Source organism: Scyliorhinus canicula, chromosome 16 (assembly GCF_902713615.1).
Source record: "Scyliorhinus canicula chromosome 16, sScyCan1.1, whole genome shotgun sequence".
Lineage (NCBI taxonomy): Eukaryota > Metazoa > Chordata > Chondrichthyes > Carcharhiniformes > Scyliorhinidae > Scyliorhinus > Scyliorhinus canicula.
The window spans coordinates 18,968,508-18,992,793 of record NC_052161.1 but is presented as its reverse complement, the minus strand read 5'-3'; the positions used below and the strand labels follow the sequence as shown (position 1 = coordinate 18,992,793).

At 43.3% G+C, this 24,286-nt stretch overlaps 1 protein-coding gene across 5 annotated transcripts in view; it reads left to right on the top strand.

Annotated features, from left to right (window-relative positions):
• Nucleotides 1-24,286, top strand: part of gpam (glycerol-3-phosphate acyltransferase, mitochondrial) — an 80,870-nt gene that overhangs the window by 43,173 nt on the left and 13,411 nt on the right. For 4 of the 5 annotated variants that reach the window (XM_038822166.1, XM_038822164.1, XM_038822167.1 and 1 more), the window contains exons 6-17: nucleotides 6,240-6,389; nucleotides 8,734-8,833; nucleotides 12,250-12,386; nucleotides 14,567-14,666; nucleotides 15,975-16,187; nucleotides 17,097-17,210; nucleotides 17,868-17,953; nucleotides 19,410-19,525; nucleotides 20,790-20,860; nucleotides 22,328-22,592; nucleotides 23,791-23,927; nucleotides 24,137-24,214. In XM_038822166.1, coding sequence (XP_038678094.1) covers nucleotides 6,240-6,389; nucleotides 8,734-8,833; nucleotides 12,250-12,386; nucleotides 14,567-14,666; nucleotides 15,975-16,187; nucleotides 17,097-17,210; nucleotides 17,868-17,953; nucleotides 19,410-19,525; nucleotides 20,790-20,860; nucleotides 22,328-22,592; nucleotides 23,791-23,927; nucleotides 24,137-24,214 — 1,567 coding nt within the window. The remainder of the gene's footprint in view (nucleotides 1-6,239; nucleotides 6,390-8,733; nucleotides 8,834-12,249; nucleotides 12,387-14,566; nucleotides 14,667-15,974; nucleotides 16,188-17,096; nucleotides 17,211-17,867; nucleotides 17,954-19,409; nucleotides 19,526-20,789; nucleotides 20,861-22,327; nucleotides 22,593-23,790; nucleotides 23,928-24,136; nucleotides 24,215-24,286) is intronic. The other variant, XM_038822165.1, reaches the window with a different exon arrangement.

The following is a 24,286-nucleotide window of genomic DNA, read 5'->3' as shown; positions in this document are numbered from 1 at the left end:
CGTGTGTGCGTGGGTTTCCTCCGGGTGCTCCGGATTCCTCCCACAGTCCAAAGATGTGCAGGTTAGGTCGATTGGCCATGATAAATTGCCATTGGTGTCCAAAATTGCCCTTAGGGTTGCGTGGGGTTCTTGGGTTATGGGGATAGGGTGGAGGTGTTGACCGTGGGTAGGGTGTTCTTTCCAGGAGCTGGTGCAGACTCGATGGGCAGAATGGCCTCCTGCACTGTAAATTGTATGATAACCTAACTTTTGTTTTGGAAACCAAAAGTATCATGAAAAACTGTCACTATTGCCATATAAATAATAGGAGCAGTTATGACTGGCTCGTCAGACGGGCTGATCAATGGCAAATGGAATTCAACCCGGTTAAGTGTGAGGTGATGCACTTGGGCAGGACAAAGAAAGCAAGGGAATTCATGATGAACTGCAGGACCCTGGGAAGCACTGAGGATCAGAGGGACCTTGATGTGCATGGACATCAGTACGTTAAGATAGCAGGGCAGGTGGATACTGTGGTTAAGAAGGCATATTGTGCTTGCCTTTATTAGCCGAGGCTTCGCGTTTAAGAGCCAAACAGGTTATGCTGGAACTGTATAAAACGTTGGTTAGACCACGGCTAGAGTATTATTTTTTTTTTTATAAATGTTTTTATTCAGTTTTCATATTTTATATTGAACAAATTACAAATTGTTAGGAGAGAAAAAAAAACAAACACGCAAAAATTAACATACATATTTACAGGTAAGCATCTTCGTAGTAGTAACTGCGCGCCCCCCCCCCCCCCCCCCCCCAACATGTTTATTTAGTTTGGTTTTGGGCCTTAGCTCGCCATCGAACCCCCGTACCGAACCTGTAGCCCCCCCCCCCCTCCCGCTACCTTCCCCCGACTATTCTTCCTCTTGTACATTGGCCACAAATAGGTCCCGGAACAGTTGCATGAATGTCTCCCACGTTCTGTGGAAGCCGTCGTCCGACCCTCGGATGGCAAATTTGATTTTCTCCATTTGGAGAGATTCCGAGAGGTCGGACAGCCAGTCCGCAGCTCTGGGCGGTGCTGCTGACCGCCAGCCAAACAGGATTCTACGGCGGGCGATCAGGGAGGCAAAGGCAAGGGCGTCCGCCCTCCTCCCCAGGAATAGATCTGGCTGTTCTGAAACCCCGAAGACCGCCACTATCGGGCATGGCTCCACCCTCACTCCCACCACTTTGGACATAACCTCGAAGAAGGCTGTCCAGTACTCCACGAGTCTGGGGCAAGACCAGAACATGTGGGCGTGGTTGGCCGGGCCTCTTTGGCACCGTTCACATCTGTCTTCCACCTGGCTAGAGTATTATTATCCAGTTCTGGAATCCACATTATAGAAGGGATGTGATAACACTGGAAAGGTTGCACAGGAGATTTACCGGGATGTAGCCTAGGCTGGAGAGTTTTAGTTGGGAAGAGAGATTGGATCGACTGAGGTTGTTTTCCTTGGAGCAGAGGAGACCGAGTGGGAGACATGATTGAAATGTATGAAATTGAGGGGCATAGATTTAAGGTAAGGGGCAGGAGGCTTAGAGGGGATGTGAGGAAAGACTTTTTCACCCAGAGAGTGGTGGGAGCCTGGAACCTGCTGCCTGAAAGGGTGTTGGAGGCAGAGAACCTCAAAACATTTGAGAAGCATTTACATGTGCTCTTGCGATTTCAAAGCATGCAAGACTATGGGCCAAGTGCTGGAGAATGGAATTAGAATGCTTAGGTGGTTGTTTCCACAGCTCCAGGGCCCAAGGTTCGATTCCCGGCTCGGGTCACTGTCTTTGTGGAGTCTCCATGTTCTCCCCGTGTGTGCGTGGGTTTCCTCCGGGTGCTCTGGTTTCCTCCCACAGTCCCAAAAGACGTGCTGTTGGGTTATTTGGACATTCTGAATTCTCCCTCTGTAGCATTGACAACGTGTGTTCTCAATAATGAGGCCATGACAGCTCAATCAATCCTCAGCCAACCGGAACACATTTTCAAGCAGTGTCCTCTGGATATCGATCACAAAACAAAGTCATGGCTGATTCCAAACTTCTATTATTCGGTAGCACCGTGGCCTACTGTAGCAGCCTTCCTGTCACTCCAGATAAGAACAGGTGAACCCTGAGATCGCTAATGCTCAAATGGAGGCTTTGAAAGGGATACAGCAGCGGAGTGATATCTTAGCATAAGGGTTAAATTATGTGACGGGTTGCATAAATCTGGATTGTATTTCCTTGCATTTAAAAGGCTGAAGGGTTCTCTTTGGGGTCGAAGATAGGTGTCTTCGGGGTAGGCGCAAGGTGTGTTGGGGGGGGTGTTGCCAGCGAACCATGTTTTGGACATGTCCAAAGCACAGGGAATTCTGGCACAGGTTTGTAGATGTCATGTCCACGGTATTAAAAACAAGGGTGACACCGAGTCCAGAGGTGGCGATTTTCAGGGTGTCGGAAGATCCGGGAATCCAGGAGGAGAAAGGCAGATGTTATGGCCTTTGCTTCCCTGGTGGCCCGGAGGCGGATATTATTTGCTTGGAGGGATTCGAAGCCCCTGAAGTCGGAGGCCTCGCTACCTGACATGGCTCGCTTTCTCTGTTTGGAGAAAATCAAGTTCGCCTTGAGAGGGTCACTGTTAGGGTTCACCCGGCGGTGGCAACCGTTCGTCAACTTCTTTGCAGAAAATTAAACGTCAGCAGAAGGGGGGGGGGGTGTTAGTTTAGATTAGAGTAGGGAGTTAATAAAGGTGGGACCTGTAAGGGAGGAAGCAGGCTTTTTGCACAATGTTTATAGACTTGTGTATGCTGTTTATTTTCGCGTTGTTGTAAAACCAAAAATGCTTGTTTATTAAAAAAAGGTTGAAGGGTGTTCAAATCAAGATATTTAAAATGATAAAAGAGATTTTATTGCAAGATTATATTGGAAGAACTGGCCTTGTTCTCATTAGAACCAAGGGGATTGAGGGGAGATTTGATGGAGGTGTACAAGGTTATGACATGTTTGCATAAGATGGGCAAAGAAAAATTGTTCTTATTAGCTGATGGTACAAGGACTTTGTGACATGGGTTTAAGGTTTTGGGCAAGAGATGCAGGGGGAATGTGAGGAAGTATTCACACATTGAGTGAGATGTTTCCCTTGTCCTAGCTAACTGTGTGTGCAGGAAGCATCAGCTGCAACAGCTTGGAATCCAGGTTTTGGAGCTTGAGCAGCAGCTGACCTCATTGTGGCACATCTATGAGGTTGAGAGCTTCTTTGATGGCATGTTTGTTGATGCGGTCGACAGCAACCAGAACCATCTTTTGTGCTAGGTATGACTGAATCAGCGGCGAGTTTACCCCATCATTCTTCTTGACTTCAATTTTGCTGGAACTTCTCAATGCCACATTCAATCAAGGGCTGTCACACTTGCCTCTGAAGTTCAGCTCTTCTGCCCAAGGTTGTAATGAGGTCTGGAGCTGAGTGGCCTTAGTTGACCCAAACTGAGCAAATTTTGCTGAGTAAGAGCTGCTTGATAGACCTGTCGATGACACCTTCCGTCACTTTGAGGATAGACTGACGGGACAGTAAGTGGCCTGATTGAGGTTTTCCTGCATTTCGTAGACAGGACATACCTTTTTTTGATAACTAATTTTATTCAAACTTTCATCATTTTTACAGCACGACACAACCCCCACCCTCCTCCCCTGTTCTGGAGCACAAGTCTTCAGTGCTATAGCTAGGATGTCGTCAGGGCTCATAGTCTTTTCTGAATCCAGTGCTGTTAGCCTTTTCTGAATCAGATTGTCTGAAGATTGTCATCTAGGTTGTTGGGGGGCCCTGAGAGGAGGCCAAGATGTATCATCCAATCAGCACTTGTTTGGCAGAGCTTTAGCCTTGTCTTTTGCACTGACGTGTTGTGCTCCCCCCATCATTGAGGATAGGATGTCTTTGGAGCCTCCTTCTCTGGTCAGTTGTTTAATTGTCCAGAACCTGGATGTGGCAGCACCGCAGAGTTTTGATCTGATCCAAAATAACAATAAAAATTCTGAAAATATTCAGCAAGTCGGGCAGCATTAGTGGAAAGAGAGACCAGTTAACGTTTCGAGTGGATGACTTCCATCAGAACTGGGACAAGTTAGAGGTGTAATGGACTTGAAGCGAGTGAGTTGGGGAATGCGGTGATGAGCAAAAGGGAAGCTCTGTGATAGGATCAAGAACAGGAGAAATTAAATGATGAAAAGAGTTGGTGATACAAGGAAAATGGGAGAAGTAAAGAAACAAAAGATGTGTTAAGAGGAGGTGTAAATGGCAGTATGATGAACTGTTGCTGTCCAAACAAAAGGCAAGAGAAGAACAGTAAGATGAAACACACAGTGAAAAGGAAACAAAATAGAAGCAGAGATTATGATCTGAAACTTAGTGTTGAGGCCAGAAGTCTTTAAAGTGCCGAATCAAAAGATGAGGTGCTGTTCCTTGAGCTTATTTTGTGCTTCATTGGAACATTGCAGTAAACAAGTGTCCTCAGCGCAAGAACAAAGTGGAGAATTAAAATCTCAGGCGATCAGAATCTCAGGGTCACATTTGCAGGCTGAATGGAGTATTTCTCAAAGCAGTTATCCAATCTGTATTTTGTCTCTCCAGTATAGAGCAAACTGCATTTTGAGCAATGAATACAATATATTAAATTGAAAGAAGTACACTATTTCACCTGGCAATGTGTTTGGACCATAGAAGGTGAAGAGAGAGAATGTTACATCTCTTGTATTTTCATGGAAATGTACTATTGTCGGTGGGGAGGGTTGTTTGGGGCGGGAATGATGGTGCGATGCTCAGTGGGTGGGCTCATGGCCAGGGAGGTAGGTGAAAGTGTGGAGGAGTTGCCATTCAGCCTCTGCTAAATATAAGATAGTACACCAGACAACTGTCCCACCCTTGCCAGCAAGTTTGATGATAGTGGTAGGTTGGACTTGAGGGAATGGAGTGCAGCAAGTTCAGAGGCAGACAAGTTAAGAGTGAGTGAGGGAAGCAGAGAAATTGAGATTTCCATTGCTTTGCCAGCATTTCTCAATGCACAGATTAAGAGATGGTCAGAGGCCCTAGGAAGAGTCTAACCTAAGGGAGAATACTGCAGATGAATAAAAGGTCTACTTTGCAGAGGAAGGACTTTGGGCCAAAGATGTGCATGGGTAACGGAGTTCATGGAAGAAGAGTTCTTATCTGTTGGTTGTGGGATCACTTGGCTCTGTCTGCAGCATGCTGCTTCCGCTGTCCAGCATGCATGTAGTCTTGTGTTGCAGCTTCGCCAGATTTGCACTACAGTTTTAGGCATGCCTAAAGCTGTTCAGGCATGCTCTCTTGCACTCCTCACTGAACCAGATTTGGTCCCTGGCTTGATGATAATGTTAACTTAAGGATAAGCTGTCCATGAGGGTACAAATTCTGCTGATAACCTACAGTGCCTCATGTATGTTCATTTTTAAGCTGCTCGAACTGTTATGAGTCTATCCCATTTAACACAATAGAAGTGACATACAACACAAGACTACATGCATGTTGGACAGCAGTAGCAATATGCTGCAGCCAACACCATGGAGCATCAGTGTGGAAAATTGGACTTGGTCTCCACATGGACAGTGCTATGGTCACTCCTACCAACACCATCACGGACAATGCATCTGTGACGGGCAGATTGGACAAGGTCAAGTAGGGTTTACCCTTGTGCAGGTTCACTCAACCCGCTGCAGCCCAGTCTGACCGATATGTCCTTAAGGACTCAGCCAGTGTTTGCTCAGCAGTGGCGCTAATGGGCCAATGTTGGTGATGGATGGGGAGACTGTGCAAACTCCACACGGAGAGTGACCTGGGGCCGGGATCGAACCTGGATTTTCAGCGCCGTGAGGCAGCAGTGCTAACCACTGCGCCACCGGTGCGCCCTCGTATTTGAGCTTGTATCTTGAGCATTAGTCTGGGCTTCTGGTTTACTAGTCTAGTAACATTGCCACTATGCTACCATTCCATTATCTATAATACAGGTAGACAGCATTGACGATATTTGTAAATTCTACGTTCCAGAGAGCATTTATAATGCTTGCAAAGCACACACAAAATTGAAATGTAACTTTAGATACTTGTAAGCATTATAAATTATTTTGTAGGACTCAACTGTGAGTATTTCCAATGCTGCATCAACGGCATTAGGGTAGAGCTTGGTTCTTTTGAAATATGTTTTTTTTGTGATGCATTTTTATTTCTGTGAACTGTTGACTAGAGTGCAAATGGCCATTATGGAGACGGTTGCCGAAAGGATGCCAGCGGAGACTCTTGCTCAACCAGACTCCAAAGCTGTGGGTAAAGTAAAACGAAAAGCTAGAGGAATCCTGCAGCAAATGGTGGCCAATATCTCACCTGTTGTGATCAGGTAATTAATGAGATTGTAGCAAAAGCAGTGTTCAATTTTATCAGTAGTAATTAACATAGAAGTTTGAAAAATTGTTCAAAACTGTCTGCATTATCTTTCTAGTGCCCTCCCGTGTTTTGTTTAAAATGTCTGCTAGGTGGGCACCTGATCTAAAAGGCTGCACCTCTGACAGTGCAATATTTTCTCAGTACAACACTGAAATGCCAGCCTATAATATGCACTAAAATCATGGAATGATGTCTCCAACCAGCGCCGGCCCTAGGGTTGCTGGCGCCCCGGGCAAGCTGAACTTCGGCGCCCTTCGGGGGGGGGGCCGGGGGGGCGGACGGAGGGGGGACGGAGGGGGGGGGGGGGGTGAAAGGGGCCGCCCTGGGGGAGGGCGGCCACCGCGCATGCGCTGGTTGGCACCGGCCCAACTGCGCATGCGCGGGACCCGAGTCTCTGGCGCCCCCTAGCACATGGCGCCCCGGGCGACTGCCCGAGTTGCCGGTACCTTGGGCCGGCCCTGTCTCCAACTCATGCACTTCACACAGAAGCAAGAACTCTGCCAAGTGAGCAAAGCTCTCACACAAGCTTTGCACTTTTAAGCTCTGACTTTTGGTAGTCAATGGAAGTTACTCTTCATTTGGAGTATTTGGGAAATAATTTATGGTGACAATAGGTTGATCATCACCACTTTGCCTTCGCAATTGAAGGTAATTTGACAATGCCTGTTGGCAGTGCAGTTGGATTGTTTATTCTGATCTTGCACTCCAGTATTGCCTTTGGCAAACCTTCTTCAGGAATGGAATTCAAGGTCATGAGCTCATCAAACAGGCTTGCTCATCATTGTTTCATTGTATTTTGTTTCCTTTCAGGCTTTTCCTCTTCTTCTATCTCTCTCACTCTCTCTCTTCTCCTCCCCCCCCCCCCCCCCCCCCCCCCCCATATCAATTGACACTTGCAAGGCCATTGTAATAAAAATTACATTAATTGTACAAAATCACAATATTGCCAACACAAACAGAAAACAGCGGAGCAGCTGATCCTAATCACTCCAGATTGCACACTCCTCTCATTTGTTCCCACAGAGAAAGCAAATAAATTGATAATCAGTAACTAGCTAAGAGCTTCTTATGATTCATCAGAGGTTTACTCCGGTCTCTTGCTGACTCATTGCATAAAAACATTGGAATTGGATCATCATTCTGATCTTTGCAAAGTTTGTTGATCTCACTCACAAAAGTAGTAAAGGGTCATGGTTCTCCTGGGTTATGGAGGGTTCCCACTTCACATTGCTAATCAGTGACCCCTGCCGAAAAGAATAATTGAAGAATGTGGGCGAATCCACAATTCTAATTCTCTTCAATGTTGAATAGACCCCTAGAACTTCCTATTTGGGGCCCACGTGGAAAGAATGTCCACTTGGTCAGAATGCCCAATTGGCCAAAGCACTGAAGGATATCTCGCAGTGTGCAATCTGGCATGAGTCACTACATTATAGTTGTGGAAGGGGGAAACCAGAGTGAGTGAAGTGGAAGAAATGTTCATTGTCACTGGTGCAAACGCTGGAACTGCTGACCTTGCAGCACTGCGGGAAGAACCTTCGTCACAAAGGCAGTAGCACTTCAAAAAGGAGGCTCACTACCATCTATTTGAGGGCAGTTGAGGATGGGCAACACCGCCACCACCATTGACACACAGTGGCAGGAATGTGTACCATCTACAAGATGCACTGTAGCAACTCACCAAGGCTCCTTTGACAACCTTCCAAACTCCGCAATTTCTACCACCTAGAAGGACAAGGGCAGCAGATGCATGGGAGCACCACCACCTGGACGTTCCCCTCCAAGTCACTTACCCTCCTGACTTGGAAATATATCACCGTTCTTTTGCTGTCACTGGGTCAAAATCCTAGAACTCCCTCCCTAATATCTCTCTGGGTATTACTGCAACACATCGACTCCGAGGTTCAAGAAGGCGGCTTATCACCAGCTTCTCGAGGGCAATTGGGGATGGGCAACAATTGCTGGTCTAGCTAGCGAAGGCTGCATCCCAAGAATGAATGAATAATGAATAAATGATTGCATTGCTCGTGAAGCTTTTGTCTTGAGAATGAATTTTTAAAAATAATCCGCCTTGGTGGGTTAACTCTCTATGTTCTGGCTATGTTTCATTTTCACAAAGTGTAGTCCACGCTCATACCCTTTAACATTCCCATTTTCTGTCTGGCACCCCACTGAACTCTCATTGATATCCACAAGATTTTTGGCTTCAGATTCTGCATGGAATGAGAGGGAAAGTATAAAGGATAGCCTTCATCTAATAGAAGTTGGCTTAAATAACCTATGTTTTGTTTTCTTAGATTGACGGGTTGGGTGCTGCTAAAACTGTTCAATGGCTTCTTTTGGAGCATTCAGATTCACAAGGGGCAGCTTGAAATGGTTAAGAAAGCTGCAGCAGAGGTAAGCAATTACAAATGAGCAGAAATCTAACGAAGTGCAGTGTTGCATTATATCTGCTTTCCTTGTTAGTTGCTAAGCGGAGAGTGAGAGTGATGAGGATGGCAAACCTGTTGTGTTGGGAAACACCTGGATCCCGCACGCACGGCGCCTCCTGATGAATTGTTTGCCTTTGCTCACTTGTTCTATGGGGAATCGAGAGACATTTACCATGTTGTTGTTCGGGTATCTGGTTGGTATGAGATGCTGACAGTTCTGCAACAATCCACGGCTACTTATTGCTTGTTGAGGGTTAACATCCCCAGAGAGCATTTCACAGGCCTTGTGAACATTTTCCTTGGATTCAGCATCGATGAAAATGCCGATCTTTCAGCATATTTCAAATAAGTTCAGCTTTCTCTCACCTGGTAATTTTCCAGTGGAATTTACCAAGCCGATAATACTGCCATAATAAAATATCACTCACTAGTTATTAACTAGTAACCAAGGTTCGTTTTTTGACACTAACGTTTTAACTCTGCTACACAAATGATTGCCCTTGGGTAATGATTATGATTATAATTGGAAGAGGTTTGCAAACGTGGCAGAGTTACAGGCACAAAATTGAAAGTGAGCTGACTGAGCATAACAGGTGACCCAAATACTTTTTATCTGGTGCTAATCTAAGCAAAGTCAGTGCTGTGACGGAGCGATCTTAAATAACCTGGCGAAATAAGAGGCTTTCTTAGAGTAGAGAAGGAGCGTGTGTTCCTTCAGCATCTTTCGTGATCTTTTAATTTAAAATCTGCCCTTTTCTCTTCGTCGGGTATTAGCGCAGTTTCTAATGTCAGACTTTCTGATTGGCTAAGAATAGGTATGCTGGGTGAAGCTCAAATCTCCTCGGGTGCTAACGATACCCACGTTGAGTTTAACTGAAAGGAGATGTACTGGTACGACGTAGATCCTTTGCCTTATCGCTTTGCCTTCTCCACTGTACAATACTCCCCTCTAATGGTCCAGTTAGAAATAGAAAAACTTCTCTGAGGATGGGGAAGTTGAAAAGCCGCTTGATAGTGAGGTTTCAGATCCTGTCCAGCCATCCATACCTCTCTCTCTCTCTCTGGATTTCCCAGGCCCACTGTGTTCTATTTAACGTTGCATCTCGGCGAGGCATCAAGGCGTTAGCTCCATCGTTTCCCTTTGTTCACTTGAAATGTTTTTGAGAAGCTTGTCAGTGACATGCACCTTCATTGCTGCCAAGGACAGATCTTTGCCAGCCTAGAGAGCAAACCGTGGATGAGGAAATGCCAACAGTTAAAATGAGAGAAGCTGCATTTTTTTCTGGCGGGTGGGAGGAGTTGTCGGCTGATGGTTTGGGGCAGAGGAGAGAGGAAGAGCAGCCCTGGAGTGCAATGAATTTGAGCAGTTTGAATTTTTAGAAAACAGTTTTACTGAATTAAATTCTTGGCAGCTCAGTAACATCACCTGAACTATCTAACTCCAACCTAATACATTGAACTGCCATGAAGTAAAAGCATTGAGCTGCAAGGAACAAAATGTAGCTGATTATATTTAACTTGTAATTGTTTTCATTTGGGCATTGCAACTATTCGAACTTGAGGTAAAAATCATAGTCCTCCAATTTGGGGCTCCAGACACAGAGCACGATTTGATGGTTACCAGTGATTTTGTTCCAAACCTGATTTACCTATTAAATAAATGTTGCATTCATTCGTGTAAATGCAATTTGGGAGTTGCCAGTTTAATTAAAGGTTGTTAATTCCCAATGTTTGGCACCTGTTAATTGTAGAATATTGTACACTGGGAGCAGTTTAAATTTCTAATCTAATTGAGGTATTTAATAACATTCTAAATTGAGAACAATGCCTAAATGCCTTTTAACCATTGTCTGAATTTCAGAAGTTAAATTATTCTTATTCTCTCTCTTTAATATCATATTTATTTCATTTGCTTTATGTTCCCCCGGCCGTAGATCATGTGTCAATTATACAGGAATTGAGCAACTAATTATATACAGGTGGTGGTCATTAACTGGGGATTACGTCTGTTCATATATACAGGAACAAACTGAAACTATAGTTGTGGGGTTTGGAGGTGCTTCTTTGATATGTGTCCTTCTAAATAAATGTTTATAAGTGTAAACATTAGATTCCAGTACTGTGCTTCACACCTGACTATCTGAAATAGAGCAGCATAAACTTTGTGCTTCTACTTAATTGATCACACTGACAAATTTCTGTTGGTAGCTGGTAGGCATCTGCACCACCACCTCCCACTGGCCCGGGACTTCGGGAGGAGCCTGATCCCGCCTGTCGATGATTCCGGTGGCGGGATCAAGGCAGCCCCTGGGTTGGTTGGAGGGCCCGTGTCACCTGCTGCACTCAGTGTGGTGGAGGATTCTGGCCCGGAGAGCAGCTGTCCGAAGGCTGTCAGCCGCCCAATGTCGGGAGCGCAGGGTGCACATGAGGCTCTCTGGAGTGGGGTGCAGGCCTCACTCGTGCCTGACTGTGTCGCCCGTCACCCCCTCTGGAGGACTCCCGGAATCTGGCACATCATAATTGAAGGTTCTTTTGTTGTTTCTGCCTCCGTAGATATTCAGGCAGTGCCCTATGGGGCCCCCTCCACCAACACCCCGACTCCCTCCCTCCCCACCACCCTCCTTTCCCCTCTCTCCCCACCAACCCCCTTCCTTTCCCATCTGTTGGTACAGAGGTGAGGGTATCTGGGCTCCAGCACAAAGTTTAGTGCTTGTACCATTTGTTTTTTGTAGAAATGTGTTGTGAACTGTTTTAATAATCAGAGTATCCACCCCCCTCCCCTCATTGGTTTCTCCAACACAAAATTAGTGTTTGTACCGTTTGGCCTTGTATATATTTTTTACTGTTTTAATAAAAAGATATGGTAGCTGGTAGGATTTATCATTGTCATGTTAGATTGCGTAATGATTACACTGTAAGTATTTTATGTACACATGGAGAATAATTGACATTTAGACATGAATGTAGGGTGGTAATACTCGTCTGCAGTCTGAGGTGAGATACCAAAAAGTTGAAATCATATATATATTTTGTGAAATATATCTGATGCAGGGTCTATCTATGCAATCTTAAGCTGATTTTTATGGTGCGTGTTGCAGATCTTCATGCAGTTTGTATGAAGATTTGGCCATTGAACAATTTGTAGTTCTGATATTACTGCTAGCTTATGCAAAGATAGTTATAGGAAAATGAGTTGTTCCGCTCATTTCCACAGTTATAATGGTAGAGTGCACATTGCAAATGAAGGGTGAATATATTGCTGAAATAGTTCTGTTTAGCTTTCCTTTGACCAGGCTTTGGCCTCATGTCGAAAGGGTCTCCGATATTCCTCAAGTAGCGGTTTCTATTCCATTGATCTCATGTTTTCTGCTCTCTCTGCAGCAGAATGTCCCATTGATCTTCCTGCCAGTTCACAAATCGCACATTGACTACCTGCTGCTCACTTTCATTCTGTTCTGCCATAATATCAAAGCGCCACACATTGCTGCTGGAAATAATCTGAATATCCCCATTTTCAGGTGAGTTTGATGAATCCAAACGCTCTTTTTCTTCTTCTCAGCTCCTGCTGAATGCAAGCAGGCCAGGCAGCACCTTTGTATTGTCAGAAACCCGATTAGAAGCTTCCAGTGATACCTCTGCTCACAAATGATTTGTCTGTTTGTTCTGAACCTTTAGAGAAATTAAAAATCTTCACGCAGAGGAATTCATGTTTTAGAAGGTCTTAGGTGCTGAATCAGTTGGTGTTTAAGGAAGCGATTGATACTTAATTGGAAAGCAAAAAGAGCAGGAAATTGCAATTAAAAGGACAAAGCAATCTCAGCTAACAAGGTAGAGCAGACTGAAAGGGATGAGTAACCTATGTTTTATTTCTTTATTCATAAGTTTGGGCAGGAAAGGCGCTGGTATGAATTCAACTCAAAATGGTTTTGAAAACATTCTCTTGGTGAACAAAATTTAGAGGGCTCCAGCTGTCTTTTAATGACATGAGTATAATCGTTCCATATTATAAGGGGCAGCACGGTAGCATTGTGGATAGCACAATCGCTTAACAGCTCCAGGGTCCCAGGTTCGATTCCGGCTTGGGTCAATGTCTGTGCGGAGTCTGCACATCCTCCCTGTGTGTGCGTGGGTTTCCTCCGGGTGCTTCGGTTTCCTCCCACAGTCCAAAGATGTGCAGGTTAGGTGGATTGGCCATGATAAATTGCCCTTAGTGTCCAAAAATTGCCCTTAGTGTTGGGTGGGGTTACTGGGTTATGGGGATAGGGTGGAGGTGTTAACCTTGGGTAGGGTGCTCTTTCCAGGAGCCGGTGCAGACTCGATGGGCCGAATGGCCTCCTTCTGCATTGTAAATTCTATGATGATATAGTATATTTATAATTACATATATAGTATAATTACATTGTGCACGAAGTTTAAAAACAAAATTTTAATATCTAAAACAACAAAGTGCAATCCACCGGGTACACTTTGAACTCTAGTTTTGATTGATGGGCTTACGTTGTCTTTTCATTGTGGCACGGAAGAATTCTGTGAAACAAGTTTGAGGAACTGGCTCCAGTTCTTGGTGAAAATGAGTCTAGCGGCCTGAGACTGCCTTTACTTTGGTGTAAATTAGCATTCTTACAAAACAAACTCAGATAGCGGTTGCTGTAGGAAATGGAAATGTCACATGGGCTAGTATGTACACTCGAGGTTTGGGTTAAAGGTTAGCTTTAGTCTACATATGGTTCATGCTGTCGTAACCTGGTTCCTAGCAGTGATTTTTGTACCAACTCTATTGTGTGATTCTGCATTGAATAGACGGTGATTCCTTGCTCTAGTCTATTGACTAGTTTTAAAATGTAAAGCTTTAAAATGACAGGCAAATGCAGTTCATTGTAATTGTCGGTAGCAGTGAGGAACTTGCCTTTTTTTGGGGCTAATTTTATTGAGTCATTTTATATCCAATAAATTATACATTTATCAGAAAAAAACTCGCAAAAACCAACACTTATCTTTACAAGAAAGTATCTTCATAACAATAACCAGGTAGTGCACAGAACACACTTGTCAGAACTCCAATGAGGTGATGGACCAATGCCAATGGTAGCAGGGAGGACCGGCCAACCAAACCCACATGTTCAGGGCTTGCCCCAGACTTGTCGGGTATTGGGCATCCTTCTTCCAGGTCAAGTTCAGGGTTGTGGGAGTGAGTGTGGAGCCATGCCCAAAAGTAACGATCTTCGGAGCATCAGATCAGCCGGAGTTCTTCATTTGGGGGGGGGGGGGGCTTGGTGCCTTAGCCTTTACCTCCAGCCAGCAACCAGTAGAGGGGGGGGAGGGGGAGTTGGGGGGAGGGGCAGGGGAGGTGACATAGAACATACAGCAAGCAAAAAGGAACCCAAGGTATGAGCAGGAGGGACAAAGCCGCAGGGGACCGGTCTAATGGCAAGTGAAGGCCCAAACCAAATTGTATATAAATGCCTCTAAATATGTGTCACGGCCATATTGGGGAATGTATAATATGTGTTGGGGGGAGGGGGTCATGGAACGTGTCTTTTCTGACATGGCAGACTAGAAAGGATGCTGCTTGAAATTGAAGTTGGGAAGTTCATCTACTCTTCAGGAGTGTTTACATGCCTGAAATATGGCACTGAAACTAGTTTGTTGCAGCCATTACAATTAAAATATTTAAAGATGGTATGTGTTGATCTTACAGCACTCTTATACGAAAACTAGGTGGCTTCTTCATCCGTCGAAAGTTGGATATTTGTGCAGATGGACGGAAGGATATCCTATATCGAGCTGTCCTACGTGTGGTAAGTTTTGATGTGCAAAATTGGAAACAAATCTTTGGAAGAATTAACAGTATGTACACTGGGACACTGCTGTAATGCGGTCCGCAGGATCCATATCTTGAGACCATGTTATAACAAGGCCCAGTGAATTTAGTCCAACTGGGTATTAAAGGTAAGTTTGTGTGTATTTTTGTTTCCGAAATAATCAGCATTTCCTCCCATGGTAACTCGGTAAGTGCGCACATTGGACCCAAAGTGTCTGCTCTTGGTGCCCAGTGCTCAGGCCTACACTATCCGGCAGGGCTGACTGGACAGCCAACAGCAGAACCAGGCAGGTTTTCCTCTTTCCTAAAGTAGGGGTACTGGGGTCAACTGGAACGCTGCCTCAGCAGAGCTCAGTTACTGAGCTGAAGCCTCCATGACTTGTGCGGTTTAATATCACACTGGGCAAACCCTACATTTTGGGTTCCACGATGGACCTGCATGAATTCTGCACTATTGGTGGACCACATTATGGAAGGATCCCAATCTATTTTCTACAGTTATCTATGGTGCTGACTAAACTCTCAATCTCGCACCTTTTGTTACCACAAGCTCATCTCAAGGTTTATCCACAGTGGAAAAGATCTGAATTGTTTTTTCTCGCACTGTGTTGTATAGTTCTAATTTATTATCAATCCAGACTGGATTCTGCTGCCTGGTGGCATGCGACCTCCTGGAGGAAGTTTTATTGTTGCATTAATTTGTGGTTTTGGTCTTCCCACAGTTTTAAGGTGTAGCTTAAGTAAACTGAGTTGAAGATGTTGCCTGGCAGTCTATTGGACCAACGGGAACCGTCTAAACTTGAATTATCTTTAATGTTGGGGAGAGTCTGTTCTTTTAAGTTGACGCCTTTACTATCCAAAGTTTCATGGGTGTGTACCTAGCCACCAAAGTCCACAAACCGTGAAAAGATTTTTAAAAAGAAAATCCGCTGGTCTGTGGCACAGTGCTTTGTGTATCTGTATTAATTTATTTTTGAACATTAAAATAAGTGTTCAAAAATGAATGAAATGAAAATTGCTTATTGTCACAAGTAGGCTTCAAATGAAGTTACTGTGAAAAGCCCCTAGTCGCCACATTCCAGCGCCTATTCGGGGAGGCTGGTACGGGAATTGAACCCGCGCTGCTGGCCTGCCTTGGTCTGCTTTCAAAGCCAGTGATTTAGCCCTGTGCTAAACCAGCCCCCAAGAGTGCAAGGAGTTAGTGGGCAGCCATACAGTTGTGTATGAGTAAGCAATGGTGTGCTTGATTTATTTTTAATTGAGTGTTATCTGTTCCATTTCGTAGTACATCGCGGAACTTCTCCGTCAGCAACAGTTTATGGAGATATTTGTGGAAGGCACGCGGTCTCGGAGTGGTAAACCATACATGGCCATGACGGGCCTTCTTTCTATCGTGGTCGATAGCCTCTATGAAAACACTGTTGCTGATGTTATGATTATTCCAGTGGGAATCTCGTATGACAGGATCATTGAAGGCAATTACAACAGTGAACAGCTGGTGGGTAACGTTAATGCTGTTTTGATTATAACCAAGATTGCTTTCGCGGAACTGTTTTTTGCTTTGCTATAGTGTGGACTGAAAATGAAAATATTTATGATAGGTTGTTTAATGTAAATAATGCAGCATTGCACAAAGAAACATCTGTTCCAATTGTACCACCTCATTCACGCGTTAACCTTACAGAGGGCACACCAACAGAAATACCATAAAACTTGGACAACTATTTCAGTATTTGCTGTTATAAAGATATGTTTTAGTTCAGAGCGTATAGGTCGAGCTATGGTCAAATATTCCCTGCCTGTTCAGTTGTCGTAGTGTCATGCGTGGGCAGCACGGTAGCACAGTGGTTAGCACAATTTCTTCACAGCTCCAGGGTCCCAGATTCGATTCCCGGCTTGGGTCACTGTCTGTGCGGAGTCTGCAATTTCTCCCCGTGTCTGCGTGGGTTTCCTCCGGGTGCTCCGGTTTCCTCCCACAGTCCAGAGATGTGCAGGTTAGGTGGATTGGCCATGCTAAATTGCCCTTAGTGTCCAAAATTGCCCTTAGTGTTAGGTGGGGTTACTGGGTTATGGGGATAAGGTGGAGATATGGGCCTGGGTAGGGTGTTCTTTCCAAGAGCCGGTGCAGACTCGATAGGCCGAATGGCCTCCTTCTGTACTGTAAATTCCATGATATGTTGAACTTTGGGAATTGCTGCTTAATTTCAGGAACCAATGAGAGCCAGATTCACGATCGCTGGTGCAATATAAAGCTTAATATCAAAAGATAGCTTTTTGAGGGACTGAGCAGCTTTCGTTAGTTTAGTTCTGTGGCAAGAAACCTGCAGTGTTCTTTTTAAACTAAAATGGTTCAGAAGCTGGTTTGAATTAACTATCATAATGTTAAAAAGAAATTATTATTTTCTAGGGAAAACCCAAAAAGAAAGAGAGTCTTTGGGGTGTTGCACAAGGTGTCTTCAGAATGCTTCGGAAAAACTTTGGCTGTGTCCGAGTAGACTTTGGGCAGCCGTTCTCTGTTAAGGTGAGTGATAAAACTGTGAAATCTCCTGAATGTACCGCTTAAAAATGTGACCTATTCAATGTTGTTAAACCAATCATTCCACAGACTGATTTATTCTCCTGATTAATGGAAATGTATACAATGTGATTCGTTCGAGATTATGGAGTAGCAAAACTGTGCAATTCAAATGTGAGGTTTGCAACGCAAAAGAAAAAGGGGTTATGTGATATGAAAGAACATGCATTGCGTCTGGGAACATCAACTAAGACGAATGAAAATATTGCTTTATTTTTCCTGCATGGATCATTGCATTTTCTTAATTGTTGTACATTGTGCGTCCTCCGAATACCTACAGGGAATGTCAGTTTCTTGCACCCCCCTACTGCTTCTGGTCTCTTCATCAACTGTTTTTCTTTCCTCAGGAAGATTTTACATGTTGCTTTACGAGTTAAGTCTTCGTTTATTATCAGATAAAAACAGGACTTAATAGTGTTAATTATTTTGCCAACTTTTGATTATCGGCTCTTTAAAAATAAGTGCCTCGGAATTATGCTCTTCAAATATTAACGTTTGCTTAAGTTCCTTTGTCTGCTATTTTAATTAAGAAAATTACTCATTTAAAGGCTATGACAATGACTAGTCAAAGTAAAAACCAAAATGTAATTTTTGCTACTGCAGGAATACATCGATGCTCAAAGAAACCGTCCATTACCTGCTGCCCTCTCCCTTGAGGAAATCCTTCTGCCGTCTATTATTACTGATAGGTAAGGTTTGCAGTACTTGGCTTCTGTAGTGAAATGAATTGCTCACTTATGTTGTCTGTATTCAACAACAAACAGAATTCCATCGTGCAAAAGAAGCGATTACGAACCACACCTTGAACTGCGACCCTGCCTCCCACAGCAGCAAACTGGCCTGCCTGTAGAGACATGACCATGTTTTTTGAAGCAAGTTAAAATACTCGGGTCTGTTCCATATAAGGTCAGCAAGCATAATTACTCTGATGGCCTGCACAGACGTTTCATTAACGACAGTAGACCTGTTAGGAAATGGTGACTGTTTGCAAAGAAATTTTAAAACTTCCCATATTCAAATTAGCATAGTTTCAATATAGATTTGACTGTTGTGGGAACTGTTTCAAAGGAGCTTCAGGATAGGATTCAGTAACATAAATGCTGATTGACTGTAAATGGTGCCCCTGACATAGATAGCAGGTGACACCAATTGGTACTGCTTCAATGAACTCACCCAAAAAGGTTATTCATCCATGATTTGCTGGCTCTTAATTTTTTTTAAATGTTGGATACCAATGTACACCCAAATTTCCATTTCATCTTTATTTTCCTTGCAACTGATTTTTATTTTGCCCCTTTCCACTCAAATGGATGCCATATACTGACCATGAAATTAGACAAGGGAGCCTGTTCCCAGGCTTCTACCGATGTTGATTTGTAGCTCTGCCTCAAGGAGATTTGACTTCTCTTTCCTGTGTCTGTTGTATTTCATGTTTGTTCATAGTTGGAAGAGGGTCACTTTAAGAGTCCGGTCACTTTAAGAGTCCGGTCACTTGACCGACCGATGGCATCATCACAGTTTAAGCGGGCTAACAGTCAGTCTAAACTAGCAGCCTGTGTGACAATACCTTCCCAATAAAGTTCTTGTTTATTTTGTACCTTTGTGGTCTGCAAGCTTTTCTTTTAAAATACCACAGTGTCTTTATGGTTGTTTGATCCAGCTTGGGAATTCAGTGAATGGGGAATTACATGTGTGAGCCTGTGAAATAACCACATTGTGCCACAGTACATGTGAACTTCTATTATACACTATCACATTACGATCTTACACTGCATTAATTGACAATCTCTACATTAATTAATAATCTCTGAGGATTTTTTCCAAAAACATTTATTGTTTTTCGAATATTATTCAGTTCAATCTGGCTAGAAATGATTGTACTGTCCAAACGTTACACTATTAGTGAGTTTCTATGAATTAAAGCTTTCAAGGAGCTAAGAGACTACATTTACATAAAGTAACATTTTCTACTTTAATTTTGATTCCTTTTCTTACCATTGGTAAATTTCTGCATTTCAGTTGAAGACCTGCCCATTAGACAGTGTTTTCATAATTTTCTGTTTTGATCTGTGACTATCTTATATAATGAAATAAGAATTATTTTATCCCTATGTTATTGCACTATGCTCTGTTTTGTCCATGCAGGCCAGGCCATGACTATGCTGAACCCGACCAGGTTCCAATTATAAATTCCAGAGATTTTTCAGATGAACAATACAGGCGCCAGTTGATTTCCAATGTAGCCAAGCATGCATTGTTCAGTAAGTGTTGACTTTAATCATTTGAGCCGTGACATTTTGTTTGCAACTTTCAAATTATACACATCTGTTTTACCTGAAACAAAACAATGCTGTTTTATGAATTAGAAATGCAAATAAAAATGTAAACACATGTATGGGTAAAATTGCAGAACATGTTTTAGTTGACGGTCCCAAATTCAAATTGAATGTAGCGCTTCCTACCACACCAAGCAGTTGAGTTGAATACCATTGATAAATGTAGGGGGAAACTGGATATGTACACAAGGATAAAAGGAGTAGTCGGAAATGCTGATAAAGGTTAAAAGATAGGGCTGAAAACGGCTTGTGTGCAGCATAAACACTGGCATTGGCCGGTTGGGCTGAATGGCCTGTTTCTGTGCTATAACTTTTATGCAATTCTGTATAACCTCTATTGGGTTAGCCAAACTCAGATAAGGCAACCATTGGGTATTCTACAGTTGATTCTGTTGGATACGTGAGTGATAAAGTTATTCAGGAGTCCCCCTTCCTGTTTGCTGTTAAGTGTCTCCGACTTAAAATATGTTAGATAGGAAAGGATCAGGCTCAAACAATGATGCACATTACCACCCCACAGTTGAACAGCCTTTTGCCATACACTGTTGTTGGCATAGGCAGCTGACGAGATGTTAATGCCTGTTACATTATGGTATGGGTTATTGCCTTCAGTCGAGGAAGAGAAAAACATGCCAATTTAACTCAACTTCTTTCCAAATGATTTGAGGAGTAATGTTTTACCATCTCCTTTATTGTTCTAGCCTACCTTCAAAATAATAATAATCTTTATTAGTGTCACAAGTAGGCTTACCTTAACACTGCAATGAAGTTACTGCAAAAATCCCCTAGTCGCCACACTCCAGCGCCTGTTCGGGTACACTGGGGGAGAATTCAGAATGTCCAATTCACCTAACAAGCGCGTGTTTCGGGACTTTGTGGGAGGAAACCGGAGCACCTGGAGGAAACCCATGTGCAGACTCCGCACAGACAGTGACCCAAGCCGGAATTGAACCCGGATCCCTGGTGCTGTGAAGCACCAGTGCTAACCAATGTGCTGCCGTGTCGCCCATTACCATCAGCAAATCCTTTGGTTATTACTCAGGTTTTTTTTTAGAAAGAAAATGAAAGCAAACACTTTGGGAAAAGTTAGACATCATCAATCATGTCTTTGCTGAATAGTGTATGAATCATCTCCAAATTGTCTTGTGTCATTGTATTTATGTATCTCCATTTGATTTATAATTTCCAGCTGCCAGTAGATGCTCTGCTGTGATGTCCACTCACATTGTTGCCTGTTTGTTGCTTTACAGGCACAGGAAGGTGAGAGCTTTTCATTTGCGAGCCATGTATCGAGGCTGGCATGTGATGCCATGGGCAAAGTTACAAGGCATATTAAGCATAGGTTCGGTACGCAGCTGCAGAGAAAGTCTGTGGGGCAATGAATCTAAAATGATTGATCACATGTTGCTTTTAAATTACTTGCCTAAATCTTTATCCTCCCCGTGCTTGGAGCATTGCATATGGGCGCATAAGCTGGAGCTGGCAACAATTTACAACAAATGTGTGCACATCTTCCAAATTCCCTTCCTGCCGCAAACAGCTTGCAATGCAGAATACTGCAGCTGCACGAAAGAAAATTAAAAGGCCACACAAAAGACTTGTCCATACATGGAATCTAGTTGTTTTCCATACATTAACACTTCAGAAAATAAAAATGCAAACGCAATGAAGGGATATATTTACTTAAAATTGATATTTGGAAGTAAGTCGAAGTGAATCAGGTCATTCTAATATACGTTCCCAGTTATAAAATTCCATGCTGTTTGCATACTGTATTCGTGCACCCAGTAAAGTGATTGTACGGTGCTTTATGCATACCGTTTTGCAGCCTCTACTGGCATTCCTTATCACGATCTAGCCACACATTATAATTAATCCTACAATAGAAAAATCTGGCATTAGATACCTGGAAGAGAAATGCATAATCTAGTTTTCATTTTTTTCTTTAAAGTACCAACATAAAAAAAAAGTACCAACATTGTCCAAGCAGTGTGAGGTTGGACGAAATTTTATTCCACAAGCGTAATGGGCCGAGCAGCAAGTCCATTCTGTGCTGAACGCCTTTCTGTTCGTTTATGACTCAGTGATTCTAAGTGACATTGAACCTGTGAAGTTTTCTGTCCGTACACAAGTTGAACCTGTTTCAGCGAAACAAAATAGTGACTACCATTCAATGAATCGTCCCCCCAGGGCAATGTCTTGTGCCAATTTCCAACATTCCTATGTACTGTTACATTGCTCCCCCATTAAAGAGGCAAAATCATCAAAATCAGGAATGATACATGCTGTCCCTTCCCAATTTCATTGTATGATTTTGATCCGAGTTGAATGCTCTCCCCGAATAAACTGTGTGCACTTCTTGCCTGACCTAGTAAGGATCACGAGCTCCAAATAGTGATGGTCTTTGACATAATAACTATCAGCATTATGATGTGGAGATGCTGGCGTTGGACTGGGGTGAGCACAGTAAGACCCGAGGACGGAGCAGTGCTCCGAAAGCTAGTGTTTGAAACAAACATGTTGGACTTTAACCTGGTGTTGTAAGACTTCTTACTGTGTATCAGCATTATATATAACCATACTCAGCGGTATAAGCAACATACTTTGCTCATAGTTCTTGTAATTCCTCAAATCAGTAACCATAATAGTAAATGTGATTGTATCTGATTTGCAAGGGTTTGACTTAATTGGGTGATTTACTTTTCCTGAATTGCTACTTTTATTCAGGGTGTCCATTTATCTAAGTTGGTAGAAGATTTCTTCTCTATGAAGGAGGTGGTACTGGCTCGGGATTTTGACCTGGGTTTCTCTGGAAATTCGGAAGATGTTGTTATGCATGCGCTGCACTTGCTGGGTGACTGCGTCAATGTCAGAAGCTCCCGGCGCAACAGTGAGTTCTTTATTGCTCCAACCACGACAATTCCAGCCCTGTTCGAGCTGAATTTCTACAGCAATGGCATTTTCCAGGTTTTTCTCACAGAAGCTATACTTGGTAAGTGCTAAGTGTCAAGGTGTCAGCCTCTTCTCTTGCCCACTGATTGCTTCAACTTAATTTTCCAGCGAAGCTATTTTGATAATCAAAATGTTCAAGCCTTGTACAAGCTACCAAACAAATGATGTTCTTGAAGAATCTAGGGGAGTCTTGTGTGTGTGTGTTTGAAATATGAGCGTTTTTGAATTTGGTGGAGTGTTATTGGGGTGAAGTTTAATTCTGCCAGTCCATACGCTCCTCCATTACAGCATTGACGCTGAAGAGCATTAACTATCATGCCAATTCCCTTCATTATTTTGAACATCACAATCAATTCACCCCTTCAGTAAGGGTTGACGGGGCTATATGGAAAGACCGAAGGAGTGTGACTAATTGGATACCTCTTTCAAAACATGGCAAAAGAAGGGTTGGCCGAATGGCTTCCTATGCCATAAGATTTGATTAACTTCTCTATAGCTGTAGAGAATGCAAGCTGGGTTTCCCCAAGTTCGCATTGTAGCTCGGTCCCTTCATTGCAGGTATCATCGTGATGAAATGCACTCCGAGGCCAAAAAGCCCTGGATCCTTGAAACTCGGGGGCTGTGGGTGTTGAGTTGTGAAATAAATTCAAACCAGCGATTGATAGATTTTTGGGGTATTAAGGGAATGAAAGGATATGATGCAGTGCAGGAAGGTGAAATTGAGGTCGAAGATCAACCATGATTGAATTGAACGGCAGAGGAGGCTGTCGGGGGAGTTATCCTTCCAAAACTGAGCTTGATATTCCACATCACGTCTGGCCAGTATTTATTCAGGAGAAGTGGAAAGGAAATAGTTTTTCTTCACTAGACTCTTGGAACTTGGTTCCTAATAAACTTACGCTTAGGCATTTGCCATTTTTACTTATCAATGCAGCATTGATAAGATTCGCACCCGCCCTTTTCGCACAAAGTTTCAGTAGGTTCACTTCATGAATGTTTCATATTAGGTAAGCTTATTTGATGTGAAGAAAAAGTAAATCTGGCAAAGGAAAATTAAGTTTTTTAAAAAAGTGATATGTGCTTTACTCTGTTTCATAAATGTAGAACATTTCCAAGGCAGTCTAAGAGGTGTCTTTTGGTACATGCTTTCTTAGAGCTGAATAATTCTTCCATGTAACTTGGCAGTCCCACAGTTCTGTTTGTGGTCAGTTGTCATTCTTACTTTCACTGTGTTTCAGCCTGTTCCCTCTGTGCTATTCTGAAGGAGAGGATTACAGAACCAGGCCAAATAGAGCTAACGGTCAGCCAAGAAAGACTTATTCGCACAGCTGCCAGTCTGTGCCACCTCCTTTCCAATGAAGTGGCAGTAGCGTTGGTAAGTGCAAAACTGAGATGCACAAGCTTTACAGTGTAATCAATAACTACGGACATTCCAATAATTATGGCTTAATGGGGAGAATTGTGATCAGTTATGAATAATTGGAAAGAGGTGTGCAGGCATATCATTTTTGTAAGATGCGTAGATTTTGGTAGCAATGTCATAGTGATTTATATGCAAATTTATCTGATCAATTCCATTTCTAGCCCTGTCAGGCAGTGTACCAGGTTTGTCATGATGCTGTCGGAAAGTTTATTCAGTACGGCATCCTGATGGTGGCAGAGGTGAGCAAACAATCTATTGGACTTTTAAACACACATGCATAAAACCCAATCATTTGTGAATTCAGCCACGGC